This window comes from Sinocyclocheilus rhinocerous, unplaced genomic scaffold (assembly GCF_001515625.1).
Source record: "Sinocyclocheilus rhinocerous isolate Xijiao unplaced genomic scaffold, SAMN03320098_v1.1 scaffold1364, whole genome shotgun sequence".
Lineage (NCBI taxonomy): Eukaryota > Metazoa > Chordata > Actinopteri > Cypriniformes > Cyprinidae > Sinocyclocheilus > Sinocyclocheilus rhinocerous.
Window position 1 is genome coordinate 185,606 of NW_015627534.1, and position 16,204 is coordinate 201,809.

The 16,204-nt window shown below is 37.7% G+C and overlaps 1 protein-coding gene across 2 annotated transcripts in view; it reads left to right on the top strand.

Annotated features, from left to right (window-relative positions):
• LOC107727993 (astrotactin-2-like) overlaps positions 1 to 16,204 on the top strand; it is a 236,493-nt gene that overhangs the window by 137,363 nt on the left and 82,926 nt on the right. For both annotated transcript variants that reach the window (XM_016538046.1, XM_016538051.1), the window contains 3 exons: positions 3,251 to 3,375; positions 7,454 to 7,558; positions 9,078 to 9,257. In XM_016538046.1, coding sequence (XP_016393532.1) covers positions 3,251 to 3,375; positions 7,454 to 7,558; positions 9,078 to 9,257 — 410 coding nt within the window. The remainder of the gene's footprint in view (positions 1 to 3,250; positions 3,376 to 7,453; positions 7,559 to 9,077; positions 9,258 to 16,204) is intronic.

Sequence of the window (16,204 nt, forward strand, 5' to 3'; positions counted from 1 at the left end):
GATTGCAATGTAAAAGATTATTATTGTGTAGGCTACATAAATATAAAAATGCCTACATGTCATAATGGATAGTCATTGCATGTATCAGAATTAGGCTACCTATTTGCTCGCGCACGAGCAGCTCCGTTTCATCTCTGGAGACGCGTTCTGTCTTTGCGCTTGCAAATTCCGCCATGTAAATAGCGAATCCGCCATGGCGCGAGCACAACTGGCTCTTAAAGGGAATGGGAGATGAGACTCTGATTGGTTTATGGCACGTTATGCCCAAAACACACCCATTACTCATTGAAATAATAGGGACAACCCTTTAAGACCACCGACCATTTTTCCCGTCCTTAAACTAGTAAAAGTGGATTCGGACACGCCCTAAACGCAATTGTGCCGTGCACTTTAGACCATGCGCTTAGATCGTTAAAATAGGGCCCATGGTGTGTGAGTTGTCAGACTGACTTTCCTTCACTAGCTGGCATGACTTTTTCATAAACACTTTAGTTACAAATGTTACTGGAATAGTTCACCCAAAAATGTAAATGATAAATATTTGTGGTTTAACTATTTCTTAATTAAACTGAATTTAATAAGTTTGCTTATTAAATAATGGCTGCACTTTAGTTTGGGGACCAGTTCTCACTATTAACTAACTATTAACAACGACTTTTCAAATTACAGTGAAATTTAGTGAAAATAAATCATTTGAATTATTAAGTGATAGGCATGTACAGTGGCGCTCACCGAGGACCAGTTTTCAGGAGGAGACGGTGACCCCGTGACCCGTGCATTTTACAATGGCTATGGAATTTCTGAACTATATGTTTTGAGAATGATTCAATGAAATATGTCTTTTACAGATGGACGCTAATGCAAATTTTGTTTGCTATTGATGTTTCATAGAGAGAAAGCTCAATTAAAGAGATGAAATGTTTGAAGAAGTATTATAATTGGTGGCTAATTACACTTCACTTGTTAGCTTGGCATTGAAAATGGTCAACATGTGACCGAAACGTTTGCCTTGTTTTATTCAGTAAATTGCATATATCGTTCTCATCTCGCTTGTGATGCTTTAATGTTTGAATGTGCGGACTCTTTTCAAGCTCTTCTAATTACACTTCATTAAATTGCCAAAAACATGGAAATCGCAACAAAATCACAAAATGCTTTTCAAAACACCTCACAGTCATATGGGCTGAGTAAAGAGTGTATAATATAACTACAATAAGACATGCGCAGAGACATTGTTTAAATACCATTACATGAGGATAACAATATGCTGGCATTTACTCAGCTGCCATTTCTAAAAATACAAAATTGAACAAACAAACAAAAGTAAATAAAATGTATATTATTGCGTATAAGAAAGAAAATAAAACATTAGTCATGTTTGCAGTGGTTTTAATTTTTACACAGGTGGGGCCCATTTCTATGATCTCACCTAGGGCCCCACAAACCTATGGCCTGGCCCTATTTGTTAGCATTGAGGTGATCTGTATGGTAGTGCCCTCTTAAAAATTGACCAAATAGACTTTTAGCAGATATAAAGTCTTTCTATTCTGGAAAATGAATTTAAATATTTAGGACTTGGACTCATTTAAATTAATCAGGGCTGTTTTCTAATAGTGATGTCCAGTTCATGAACAAATTATTATTTTGAATCAGTTCTGAATGGTATTTCTCGGACGTGTCGGACATGCAAACTTTCTACCGAGGGTTTCCTTAATGGGGAGAAAATGTTTCTGAACAACATGTAACAAATAAAACATTTTGGAAAGAGTGATCTGATGGCAGCAGTGTTGGGGAAATTTACTTTTAAAAGTAATGCATTACAATATTGCGTTACTCCCTAAAAAAGTAAACTAATTACGTTACTTAGTTACTTTTTATGGAAAGTAATGCGTTACGTTATTTTTGAGTTACTTTTAAAATCTGGGCAGGGCTTGCTTGTTAGTTTTTAATATAAAAAAAGTTATTTTACAAATGTAAAAGCGCTTTTCACAACAAAAGTGAAATGAATATGCCTCAGGCTGAAGGAAATGTAAATTCACGTCTGTACAGTAGAGGGCGCAGCTCAAACAAATTGCATGAAGAATATGACGCAGGAGACGAACGTTCAACTCTTCAGCAATAACACAAATGTCATGTTTGCTTATTAGTATGGTTGAATTAGATAATCGAAGGTCAGTAGCAAAGACATTGGTTAATAAAATGGGATTAAATACATAAATGATATTTGTCTTATTTAACATCTAATTATTGCAGGTTTATATAATATTCTGAGTTTGCATTTGACTGTTTTTATTCATTACGAAGAATACTGAATCTGTTTTTGTGCAGTGAGATGAGTAAATAATGTTCATATTTAGTCTAGAACTAACACACAACGCCACTGCACTTACTCCCGATTTATCTCATCATGGCAACACGAGAGCTGTCAGTCAGTACATGGGAAACAAAGTAACTAGCGTTACTTATTTGAAAAAGTAACTCAGATATTTCCTTCTAAATTAAAAAAGTAATGCATTACTTTACTAGTTACTTGAAAAAAGTAATCCGATTACGTAACTTGCGTTACTTGTAATGCATTACCCCCAACACTGAATGGCAATAGTTGAGTCAACAGTAGTGCAACAGTTGATAGTTGAGTCATTAGTTGGTTAATGGTTTCAGCGCTTCTCGAGTCACATGTGCACTGAACTGGGGAAACAGTATTGGACTTGCTCATGTCCACGGAGAAATGATGAGCATGCTTGAATCGAGCAGTTGACTTTATGGTTCCTCATGAATTATGTAAACAGATGAGTTGTTTAAGACTAGTTTATTCACTTATATGCTTTGGACATGTAAAATATCTGTTTTAAATCATTATTGGTTTCTTTAATAATAGCATGGCTTATTCAGTATGTTAAGTCATTGCCTGATTACGTAAACAAACGTGTTTTTTTTTTTAACTGGTTCATTGAAACAAACTGTCCCAAAGAACCAGTTCGCAGAAATTAATCAGACTTCCCATCACTACTATCTAAAGTTTTGTCCAGTAAAATACTCCTTCCTCACCACAACCTGCGTCTAACTAGCAATGTCATAGTTCACGGTTGTGTCTTAATATAGGCAGTTGTTTATTAAAAATATGGAATAGCTCTTCAATATGTCCCAGCGTGTTTTAATAAGAAATATGTATCATCATTCCAAACTCAACAGCAACAAAACTGTCTAATATCTGTCTGATGTTTTATCCTTATTTATATTTGAATTTCAGGGATAATAACTTCATCAAGGATTTTCCGCAGCTGGCCGACGGGTTAATGGTGATTCCTCTGCCGGTGGAGGAGCAGTGCCGAGGAGTTCTGTCAGAGCCTCTGCCCAACCTGCAGCTGCTCTCAGGTGAATCTTACACACGACAGGACAACCGGGGGGGAAATGCAAATTTGATTTTATTTTCCTAGATGGCACAAAAACTCACCGCAGCACTTTCCTAAACTGTATTTCATGGAAATTTGGCCTGATGCAATCGTGGGCAGCAATGCAAAGTGGGTTCAGCTCTAATTTGGCAAGACAAAGGTCTTGTTAATGATTTTCAGCTGTGTTCAAGGTAATTAAAGAAAATGTTTTCAATAACTGAAGAATATGTTTGGTATTTGGGGTAAGAAGCGTCCCTGCTGTTGGGGCTAAAGGCACAATTATTAACATGATAATTAATTACTGGCTGACGTTTCCATTTGTCGTCATGACACGGTTAGATTCAGATGGTCAATATCATTTATAAAGTTAGGAGTTAGGTGATAATCACCATATTTATAACGAAACCATCAGATTAAAAAAAAAAATCATAATAATCATATCATATAATGTCATATTTATTGTTACTACTGTAAAGCCATATTATAGGATTTCCTTCAAAGCTTTCTGAATCTTTACTTATTTATTTTTTTTATTTTTGTAATGAACAATATATTCATTGAACAAAAATATATTTTTTTATCATAATAAACAGAAAATCGTACAAACTTTGCTGAAGTGATTGTTTTGAACAAGTATTCAATTAGATATTATGCAAAACATGTTACTTCAGTATTTGTATCAGTACTCAGGGTAAAAGGCACTCCTCGTACCTCATATGTTTATATGATTTTTAAACAAAAGAAAAACCCAGTTTATTATTCATTTCCGCACAAAATGTGTTGCTTTATCGATGTTCAATAAAAGCAAATATACAGTATTTTTTTTCTGCAATTATACACTGAAAATAATAAAAAGCACATTTTCCTTAAAGGGATAGTTCACCCAAAAATGAAAATTCTGTCATCATTTACTCACCCTCATGTCGTTCCAAACCTGTATGAGTTGCTTTCTTATGTTGAACACAAAAGAAGATATTTTGAAGATTGCTGGTAATCAAACAGTTGGTGGTTGCCATTGACTTCCATAGTATTTTGTTTTCCTACTATGGAAGTCAATGGTAACAACCAACTGTTTGATAACCAGCGATCTTCAAAATATCTTCTTTTATGTTCAACATACGAAAGCAACTCATACAGGTATGGAACGACATAAGGGTGAGTAAATGATGACAGCATTTTCATTTTTGGGTGAACTATCCCTTTAAGGTGTGCCTTTAGTGAACTGTCAACTCATTTTCTCTTGTCCTCTGAGGGACTGTTGCTATTTACACTTTCACAGTCTTTTCCCTGAGGTCCACTTATAATGTTAGAAGTTAGTTAGTTTTGTAAGCAACGTTTGAGATACAATTATTAACAGAAGATGTCTGTGACTCCTTCTGGTTGAATCAGGCCCACTGATTCATACAGGGTTGGTATGTCTAGTTTTTACTAAGATGGATGGTGAAAACGAATGAACCTCACGTATGTGATTACTTATATGAATCTAAAATGGATAATTTGAGTCCTGGTTTGCTGTCATTCTTTTCAAAGGAAAAGAGCTCTGAAACACGGATGTGACAGTGGTGGGAGAGACGTGGACAAGGTTTATTTCGCCCTTCTCTCACACTCTTTCCTCACAATTTCACTGGGTTCAAAGAACAAGAAAAAGCATGTTTTTCATGATAAATCCCCTTTAAAATAGAACATGTCGTGAGGAACTGACAGTAATCATAGCATCAGCTCAGTGGATGGCCGCTCTGTGTCTCACTGACTCAGGGACAGAGAAACCAGCGGAGCAGAAAGCTTTCATATCCTCCTCATATCGCTTTTGATCACAACTCCAATTCAGAGCTGTCCTTGCATGTATTTGTTTTCACTCCAGTTCTTTCTAATGTGGACTCCACACAAATGCGGGCTCCAATGACAAGTGGCTAATTCAATGACAGCTTGTCTTTTTTCCAGGAGTGAGAGTAGAGAGTTGTTAATGCTCGCAGTGCTGGACAGAACCAGAAACCATCCAACTCTAAAGAGCACAATAATCTAAAACTTGCAAAAAGGTGCTAAACATGTTAGCAACATCTAGCAATAAATGCATGAATGCAGCCCCTTGTGAAAAGAAGTACACTCATACTTTTAAAAAGGAGTTCTTAATAATATATTTATAAAAAACATACTTAAGCGCAAACAGAAAACTCTTAATTGAATATTATTTACAATTAGAAGAAAAAAATATATAGTTTAAATTTATTTTAAATGCAATTAGTTGAACTTTTATTTATTTATTTATTTATGGACCCACTTAAGTAGGACAAGTTTATGTAATTTCATAATTCTGTTGTCTTTGAATTATGGTTAAAGTGTACTGCTGAATGTACTGACAAGCATTTATGGTAAACTAAAATATACTTGAATGTTATTTCTATTGCAACTTGCATGTCATGTATTTAAACAGTATTTAAATCTATGTGTGATTACAAATTTGCGAAGTTGCAGTTTAGTAAATTTCAAATATAGTTTGATAACTTTAAATGTAATGTCGAATAACAAACTACAGTTAAGTCATTAGTCAACACATCAAAATAACTGTTCTTTAAAGCATGACAAATGTAAAAATAATGTAAAAAACATTATTTAAAATGTACTTGTCAGGCTTGTGTTGTGTTTTGTTCACCATGTGCTCCCTGTGTCCCAGTGTTTATGCCCATATTTGGTTAGTTTCCTGTTCCTGTCCTGATTATGTTGATTTAATTCCAGGTGTTTCCCGTTTATTTCCATTGATCCCAGGTGTGTCTCGTCATCCTCTCGTCTTGTCATGTGTTTAAATAGTGTTCCCTGTTTTTAGTTCAGCGTCCGGTATTGTTTATATCTACATGTGCTTCATGAGTTTTTCCTGGTATCATTAAAATTCTCTGGATTGATTTACTCCTCGTCTCCCTCCGTTCCTTGCGCCGCACTCCACTCAGTAGTGCAACCATAACAGAATACCGGACCAGACTGAAAGTGAGCGGCGCCTCTTCTCCCCGTTTTTTTTTTTTTTCATTTTGAACGTTTTTTTTGTTTTCCCCGTGGCTATGGAAATTGCCGCTCGGTTCGCCGCCTTACCTCGCATGGATCTCCCCTTCGTTGAGTATTCCTGGGAGTTCTGCAGGCTTGCCGCGGCTACGGCCTTGGATGACTCCACACTCAACTCGCTGTTCTGGCACGGGGCCACGTGGCCTCCTGGGCTGCCAGATCCGCCATGGCCTCCGAGTCTGTCTGCTCCGCCATGGCGCCCCGAACTGCCAGATCCGCTATGGTCTCCTGAGTTGCCTGCTCCGCCATGGTGCCCGGATCTAGGACCGGCTTGGGGCATCCTGTCCCGTCCAAGCCTGTCCTGAGGGATCTCCAAGGCGCCCACCCTCCCACCCCTTTCATGTTGTATGGCGCGAGGACGTGCCTTCCGGAGGGGGGCGTCATGTCAGGCTTGTGTTGTGTTTTGTTCCCCATGTGCTGCCTGTGTCCCAGTGTTTATGCCCATATTTGCTTAGTTTCCTGCTCCTGTCCTGATTATGTTGATTTAATTCCAGGTGTTCCCTGTTTATTTCCATTGATCCATTGAGATTATGTCTACGTGTGCTACGTGAGTTTTCCTTGTTCCTTGTTATCATTAAAATTCTCTGGATTGATGTACTCCTCGTCTCCCTCCATTCCTTGCTCCGCACTCCACTCAGTAGTGCAACCGTGACAGTACTTTACAGTATGTAATTTGACGTTATAACAAAGTACACTTAAACCATAATGAAACTGTACTCTCTTAAAATACACTTAAGTTACCTTTCATTCTATTAATATATTATCTTCAAGTACATTTAAAAAAATATATATATTTTAAAGATGATAATTACACTACAAGTGCACCTTAAATGCAGTTAAGCACACTACTTTTTTTTCAGAAGGGTCTCAGTGGAGTATTCAGTTTTTCGAGCCAGTAAGCACCTCCTTGAGTAAAACCTCCTTGTGTCTCATGGGAAACTGTTAATGTCTGAAATGTAGCTATTAATAAAGTTGCAGAAGTGGGGCATTAATGTGTGTCTGTGTTACAGGAGATGCTCAGTTCAGTGAAGCCACAGGATACCCCATGATGCAACAGTGGAGAGTGCGGAGTAACCTGTATAGAGTGAAGCTCAGTGCCATCACCCTGTCTACAGGTACCACGAGAAACACACAAACTTCAAAACCATGAATACTCCTCCTTCATGTGTGCGTATGTGTAAAGCACATTTATACTTAAAAGGGTTAATTCACTTAAAATATGAAAATTTTTTATTCACCCTCATGTTGTTCCAAACCCATATGATTTTTCTTCAATGTAACACAGTTTATATATATATATATATATATATATAATTTTTTTTTAATGATAATTTTCCTTCCTCATTTTCACTCTCTGTCAAAAAGGGTGTTATCTCTAGCAGAAATGCAAGTAAATGTGCTAACTGCTGTGATGGGAATGGTGACAAACTCAGTAGACTCGTATATTCAGCTTGACTTTGCTTTCTTTACACAATATTCAATTCAAATTTGGCACTCTAACAAAGAGACACTTGGTCTCTTAATAGTGTTAAACTGTTACAAACACACTTCCACTATTAATAAAAGTACTTACCAGCATTGCCTCTGAGGACAAAAACTTGGCACTGTTGTAACTTTTAATACAAGATATTTAGAAAGAAATGGCAGCATGTTGAGATTAGTTAGGAAACAAGTCCATGCTGAATTGAGACTATGAGATGGACACATTCTCGTTCAATCGCTCAGGCATGTCGTTAAAAATGGTTACATTGAAAGCTTAAGTCACTACAGAAGGCTTATTAAAATAAAAAAAAAATGCCATGTGTAGTTATCTTTTCATACCCTCTGCATCTGTAAAAGTCCAATAAAGTCATTGCATGAAAATCAAACTTCTATTAATTCTCATACTGGGCTGATGTAAAGTCACAATACCTTTCTTCAGCTGCTTTAAACGAAAGTAATATAAAAACAAGGAGAACTGGTCAGTAGTACAAACAGATAAGGCACGATTTAGCATATTTTGAAAGTCAGTATGACAAAGAATGGCCAAAAAGGGACATTTTTCAAAATATATTTTGTGGTCCACAGATGAAAGTCAATCACACAGGTTTGGAACAGCATTGGGAAGAGTAAACGAAGACCTAATATTAATTTTTTGGGTGAATGTGTGAGATTGTCATTTAATTATTCGCTATAGGTAAATAACTTAATAAAATGAAGTGTTAAACAGTAAAACTATTTGTGCTACAAACGTGTGTGTATGATTAGGCTAATTATGTGATAACAAAAAGTAGTTTGTAACATCAAGCAATGTAACGACCTGTTTTTGTACAGCAACAATAACTGTAAGCGGCTGACACTGGAAGCCTTGCACATTCAGGTTAAAAATGGCCGTGCCTGCTTTTACATTAAAAATAAGCTGGATAGCTTTTCATTGAAAATAAATGAGAAAAAACACTTCTGGAACAATGCCACTGAAAAAGGGAGAATGCACTATATCACTGTCAGAGTACTGGAATTGTAGGCGTAATAAAGCAAGTTTCACTGGCCTCTTAAAAGGTCTGGTGACAAGCAAGAAATATATGACAATGAATCAAAGATTTTCTCAATATAATAAATTAATTGTTTCTGTATGTGTGCTGGTGCTTTGGTCAGATTTCTCAAAGGTGCTGAAATCCCTGACGGCAGACAGCACGCGGGATGAGTTGCTTGCGTTTATTCAGCAGTACGGCAGTCATTACATCTCTGAGGCGCTGTATGGTTCTGAGCTCACCTGCAACATCTACTTCCCCAGCAAGAAGTCCCAGCAACAGCTCTGGCTCCAGTACCAAAAAGGTAAGACATAGGTAAAGGGGTCAAGGAGAAGGGAAAGATGGGAATCATATCCCAGACAAATAAAGCAAAATCACTTCATTTCATGGGGTTTGTGCATTTAAGCTCCTGCTGTGAAATGCTCTGTGCTGAACATCAGATATTACACCAGTGGGTTCTGGACATGTGAAAGATTTGGGTTCACTCATATTGTATGAACAAGGTATGTCCATACAATATGAATGACAATCTGAGTCAACAACCAACTCCGATACAACAAATACATATTCAGAAGGCCTACGGCAGGGGTTCTCAACTCTGGCCCTCGAGGTCCACTTTCCTGCGGAGTTTAGCTCCAAACTTGCTCAAACTCACCTGCTTGCAACTTTCAAGTAATCCTGAAGACCCTGATTAGCTTGTGCAGGTGTGTTTGATTAGGGTTGGAGCTGAACTCTGCAGGAAAATGGACCTCAAGGTCCAGAGATGAGAACTCCAGGCCTACAGGTCAAAGCGGAGTCTGCAGAGGCAACAAACCAGGGCAGTGGTTCCTAACCTCATTCCTAGAGACCCCCAAACAGTGCACATTTTGTCTTCTTATTTAAACACACCTGATTCAGGTCATCAGCTCATTAGTAGAAACTTCAAGGCTATGTCTGAAATCGCCCCCTATACCCTTAAATAGGGCACTTGAGGGGACAGCCATTTGTAGTGGTGTCCGAAACCATAGTGCAGGGGTTCTCAACTCTGGCCCTCGAGGTCCACTTTCTTGAAGAGTTTAGCTCCTACCTTGATCAAACTCGCCTGCCAGTAACTTTCTAGTAATCCTGGAGACCTTGGCTGCGTTTACACTTGCCATTAACATGCGACTTGTATCCGGATGTTGTCCACATACACATTGAAAAGACAAGTGTAAATGCGCTTCTGATCGGAATGTTATCCGATCAGCGTGTCCTGGTCCAGAGGTAGTCGAGGGCGTATTGTGATCAGATCTCAGTGTAATGTAAACGCAATCCAGCCATCGTGTCTGCATTTGCAGGTTGACGTCATGCAAAACCCTGCCCACTCTCTCCCGAACTGTCAGAAGAAAGATGGAGGGCACCAGGCCGTGGAGCGCTAGTGAGACTCGAACACTTAACACCGTGCAGATGTGAGGCTGTCTACACTGGACGCGACAAGGCACTTTGTGTCAGTGCGTCATAAATAGGAAGAGGCAACAGTTTATTTTCTGGGATTTGTCTTGTCGCGACATCCAGTGTAGACAGCATCACTGATTATAATGGGTTCTATAGTATTTTGTCGTGCTGTGCCGCTCGTGTCCAGTGTAGACACGGTGTAAGACTTATTTGAATATTGCATGGGAAAGAGAGATCCGATTGGTTATCCAGATAGAGAAGTCACTTGATGTTGCCAAGTGCAAATGCGCCATGTTCTGATTGACTGATGATCCAATCTGCTTGATCAGATCACGGTGATCGCATGTTAATGCCAAGTGTAAACGCAGCCCTTGATTAGCTTGTTCAGGTGTGTTTGATTAGGATTAAAGCTAAACTATGCAGGAAAGTGGACCTCGAGAGCCTGAGATGAGAACCCCTGCCATAGTGAATGTTATCGAGTGCACTCATTCAATCCCATAATGCAGTGAATCTCAACCTTTTGGTGTACCGGACCCCAGTCCAATTCAGAACCATCATCAAGGACCCCCAGAACAAAATTGACTCATCTATGTATCATTTGTATCTTTGTGAGGACCAAATACAGTCAAGTATAATTCAAGTTAGCTGACTTGTCCAGTATTTGGCCATATCATCAGCTATATTGGATTTTTCTTTCATGGGAACATGTCATGTCAAAATATACAAAATGTATACAACAATTCATACTTTATACGGACCCCCTGGCCTTACGTCAAGGACCACTAGGGTTCCACGGACCCCTGGTTGAGAAACACTGCCATAATGCACCGCAAGAACAAATGTGCAATCGATGTACACTCAGTGACTAGAGAATACCCATAATGGACTGTGAGGGTTATGTCAAATGAATTCTGGCATCTCACCAGAAGATGGCTCCTGTAGCTGAATCATCCATCCATCCATTTTTCAAACTGATTGTCCAATGTGGTTACAGCATAATGTCCTAAAGGTATTGATTTTTAAATCGTTTATTTAAGCTTAAACAATTAAAAAAAAATTGTCATGGATTAGTTTTCATGAGAGAGTTCAGGATAAATCTTTTCATTACTACTATAGCAGCCAAATGAGTTTCAAATGATTATTAAACATCAAGCACAAACTATGCACTTAGACAATGGAGACCTGCAAAATGTGCAGTGTTGGGGGCTCTGGGAACGGTTGGGAACAACTGAACCGGGGTAGCCAACCTTTCTCCTGGAGGTCTACCTGCAGATTTCAGTTCCAAACTGCTCTAACACATCTGCCTGTTATTTTCAAATAATCCTGAACTCCTTGATTAGCTGCTTCAGCTGTGTTTGATCAGGGTTGGAGCTGAACGCTGCAGGAGAGTTGCTCTCTGGGAGCAGGATTAGCAATCTCTGCAACCATTGTTAAATAGGTCTAAATACTAGAGTTGGGTCCGAGTCCACCTTTGTCGAGTACGAGTCAAGACCAAGTCCTTAAACATCAAGTCCAAGTCCGAGACCGAAAGGGGCCGAGTTGGACTCAAGTCCGAGTTCTTAAAGGCCGAGTCCGAGTCGAGTCCGCCCGAGTCCAGAAAGTAATTAAATTAAAAAAGATTATAAATTGGTATTGTAAATTTTTACATTCTATTAATATTTTAACCTTTCAACCCATTAAACCAATGGCAATATAAAAATGTAATAAAAAATACCACTATTACATCTTGTCATTGCCATTGAACATTTTTATTTTATGTCAACAGAACTAGTTTCCTATCAAAAAAGGTTTCAAAGAAAAGAAGGGTATATGTAGAACTTTTATTGTATTACAAGTGCATGAAAATACAAATGAACCTGTTTTATTATTGTATCACACTATATTGTCCTCCAGTTAAAGCTGACATTTCAATTATTTAATGCCTATTTTTTCTTAGTAACTGTAACTGATTACAGTTACATTTATTTTGTAATTAAATTACGTAACGCCGTTACATGTAACTAGTTACTCCCCAACACTGGTTCCATGCATACGAAATGTTGTACAGGATTCAGTAATCCAGTGTTTCTCAACTCAACAGTACACATTTTGGATGTCTCCCCGATCTGATTGGGAAGAGTTTGAAAATGTGCCCTGTGGGTGTGCCTCCAGGAACAGGGTTGGGAAACACTGCAGTATAGGGCTAATCAACACATCAATATTTTCTGCATTCCAAAATTGTACTGTCAAGCAGAAAGGTTGAAACAGAAATCTTTAAAACTTGTGGAGAAAAAAAAAAAAAACATCGCATACAAATATTTTAGTCAGCTTAAACCCCATTCCCCATCATAATCTGATCATCTTTTCATGAATGCCAATCAGTATTTTTGACATAAAACAACTGAATAAAAAAGAAAGAAAAATGGGAAAAAAGAAAAAAAAAACTGTTTTTGGACAAAACAACTGCATTTTCAATTTATGTCCTACTATTGTGAACAATAAAGAAAGAAAGAACCGTCAGGGCCCTCTAGGTCCTCAGAGAGGGCCTAAACTATTGCCAAAACAATATTTAAACATGTTAAATTATTATTTTTTCTTTTAAATTTAATTAAAAATTAAAAATTTAAACTTTTAAATATTTTTAATTAAAAAAAATCATAATTTCTAGTTTTATTTAATACATTTTTAATTTGACAATAAACATCTAAATAAAATAAATAAAATTTCTGTAGAAATGAACTCTTCAAATCTGCCTATATTCAGTTTGTGTTGGAAGGTGAAGGTTTAAATGAAAGATGCCCATTTTCTCATTATTAGAATGTTTTCACCTAAAGCTTTCGGCTCTGTGATTGGTGGACCAGCTATGAAATTACCAAGGGCCAAACAATAGTAAGTCAATGGGAGAGAAATTTCAAATGACAGGAAAGTTGACCAATCATATCTTTCCTTTAAATGGGTGGGCTTTGTTGTCACTTAACTTTATAACAAGTTTCGCCCGCTGTGGGGAACTTTATCAAAAAAAAAAAAAAAATCAGATAAACTAGCTAGCTAGACTGTTATTCAAGTCATAATGGAAGCCTCAAATAAAGTAAGTGAGAACATTGAATAGGCCACTGTGCTTATTATTTATATCATATTATTAATATTATTTATATTAATGCCAATAATATAATAGTATTTATTATCAGCAATGCTTGTTGGTTGATAATAGTGTCTGTCTCTCAATAGTTTGCTTTGCTGTGAGCGCAGTTGTCATGGCTTACATTAAATTTTGTTGGGTTTGTGTGGTAGGAGGGTGTATCTGTACTTTTTACAACCTGGCCTGCTGTCCGTGTTACGCTGAAGTGCACACACCGATTATGGGATGATGCAATTTTTTTGTAATGAGGATTTGCATTTTACTTAAAATTAGCTTTGTTTTATTTTGGTGATATCAGTCACTTTTGCTCTGCTGTTTTCTTTTTGCATTTCCAAAAGGCGGTCTCACACCGAACAAGAGGCACAGCGCAGCGCAAGATGAAGGATGAGGATGAAGTCACTTTGTACATTAACTGTAATTTGGGACAAATATAAAGTGATTTAATGGAAAACTACTGTATGTGAGTGTCTCTCGGTGGCGAGGCAGGATTTTGAAAAGTGTTGTTGAAAAGTTGTTGCTGGGAGCTGGTGCACACTCATAGAAAACAATGTGTTAAAATTTTAAAGATGTGACGCAACGCTGGGTTTCTCCTCCAGTTTGTGACCCCCTTAAGGCTGGATTTGCCCCTTAATAGTTTCAGAAGTGGAATTGCCAAAGATACCTTTTAAAAGAGGACAATGTAAGCTAGGCTGGTAGTTTATTACCGAGGAGGGTAGGGGAGAGGGCCAAGGTTCAAGAGTCATAGTTCGCTACTGGAATTGGATTCTAAAATTTGGAATGTTGTGTAAAATTATTTTGAATTAAATTTCAAAAGCTCTGAATGTCACCACTAGGTTGTCTATGTATCTATGTATGTTTATATGTTAGGGCTGTCAGTCAGTTAAAATTGTATCTAATTAATTACATGATCTAATTAATTACATGACGTGTCGATTAATTAATAGAATTAATCTCAAATTACATCTGGCAGTGAAAATATCCACACAATATCATTTAAAGCTATTATTTTGTTAAATGAGGAAGTATCAAGTAGCCATTACAAAGAGTAGCTTTAGAAAGCAATATTTGATTTGATTCAACATACAATTTATTACACATAAATGTTTAGCCTACAGCGGCCTAACTTAAACTATGGAACATAAAAGAAGATACTTTGAGAAACAAAGTCATGCCATCCCATATTTTAAGTTTATACAGGTTTTGAGTGAGTATTTTGGCATTTGATGTGAAGGATATTAGATAACCAAGAGGGTCATACTGTGTAACCAGTACTTTACACATTTCTTAGTGTGGGCTAGAAGCACTTGACTTATACACAATGTGGTCTGTGTGATGAGAGGCCTGTATATCTTCTTAGCCTATACTGCTACCCTCACGTCTGTATACTTTCCAGTTGCAACAAGGATTGCAGGTTTTCCAAAAGGGAAGAACCTGCCCTCCAGAGACACTTGGTTCTTTGAATGAGACATTCTTTAATCCAGGCCAAGACTACTAGAGCTGTGTATCATTGATGTTGCTCTGGCAAGCATTGAACTATAAGGCTCCCTAGTCCTTCACTAATGTGACTTGGACACCTGGCATTTACATGGAACCACTGACGTGTGAAATTTTTGTTGTGCCTGGAAAAGGTAGTCAGGAGGACCTGGTGAATCACCTTGTTTAAATACCATATACTAAAATATGATCAACTGTTAAATAATAGAGAAATTCACTACAGGTGAATTTCTGGCCCCACATTTTTCTGTCATTCCTGCTTTAAAATACAGTAGTTTCTAGATGTTCTAGATGAGTTCTTTACAAAGGCAGGGGCACTGACCGCTTTTTCATAATAGTTCCATGCAGTGTTGGGAAGGTTACTTTGGAAATGTAATAGGTTACAGATTACAAGTTACCCTATTTAAAATGTAATAGTAGTGTAACTTTTTCAATTACTTTATTAAAGTAATGTAACTGATTACTTTTGATTACTTTTTGCATACTTTTCTAAATTTCTAATGAATGTTTATTTGCAACTGTAGGTAATACTAATCCCGTGCGAATAGGGCTTAAGACAGTATTATCTGAGGAATGTCTGCTTTTGAAACCAGATTGGTTGTTATTGAGTAGGTTGTTATGTGAAAGAAAAGTAAAGAGGGAAGAGAGAGACCGGTCTATAGTTTTCAACTGCTATAGGGTTGTTGGGTTCACCCAAGCCTGATTGAATGTGATGTTGCCAGCATTAAGGCATGTTTTGAAGATCAGTTGGAGCAATCTACTGTAGAACTGGGGGACTGCCCAACCTGGGGACCATCCACCACTTTACATTTTGGATGTCTGCCTCATCTAACACACCTGGTTCAAATCATCAGTTTATTATTAGAAACTGAAAGACTTGAATTGGGTGTGAAAATGAGGGAGAAATCCCAAAATGTATAGTGGACAAATTTGGAAAGCACTACTGCTGAAGATGGAAGGAGATAAGCTCTAAGGCCGGGGACTCCAATCCTGCTCCTGGAGGGTCACTGTCCTGCAGCGCTTAGCTCTAGCTCTAAATAAACACACCTGAAACAGCTAATCAAGGCATACTAGAAACTTTTTAGGCAGATGCATTGGAGCAAGTTGGAGTTAAACTCTGTAAGATGTTGGTCCTCCAAGAGCAGGCTATGGACACCACTGGGCTCTTCAACTCCAGTCCTGGAGGGGCGATGTCTTGCAAACTTTAATTTCAACCCTAATTAAAC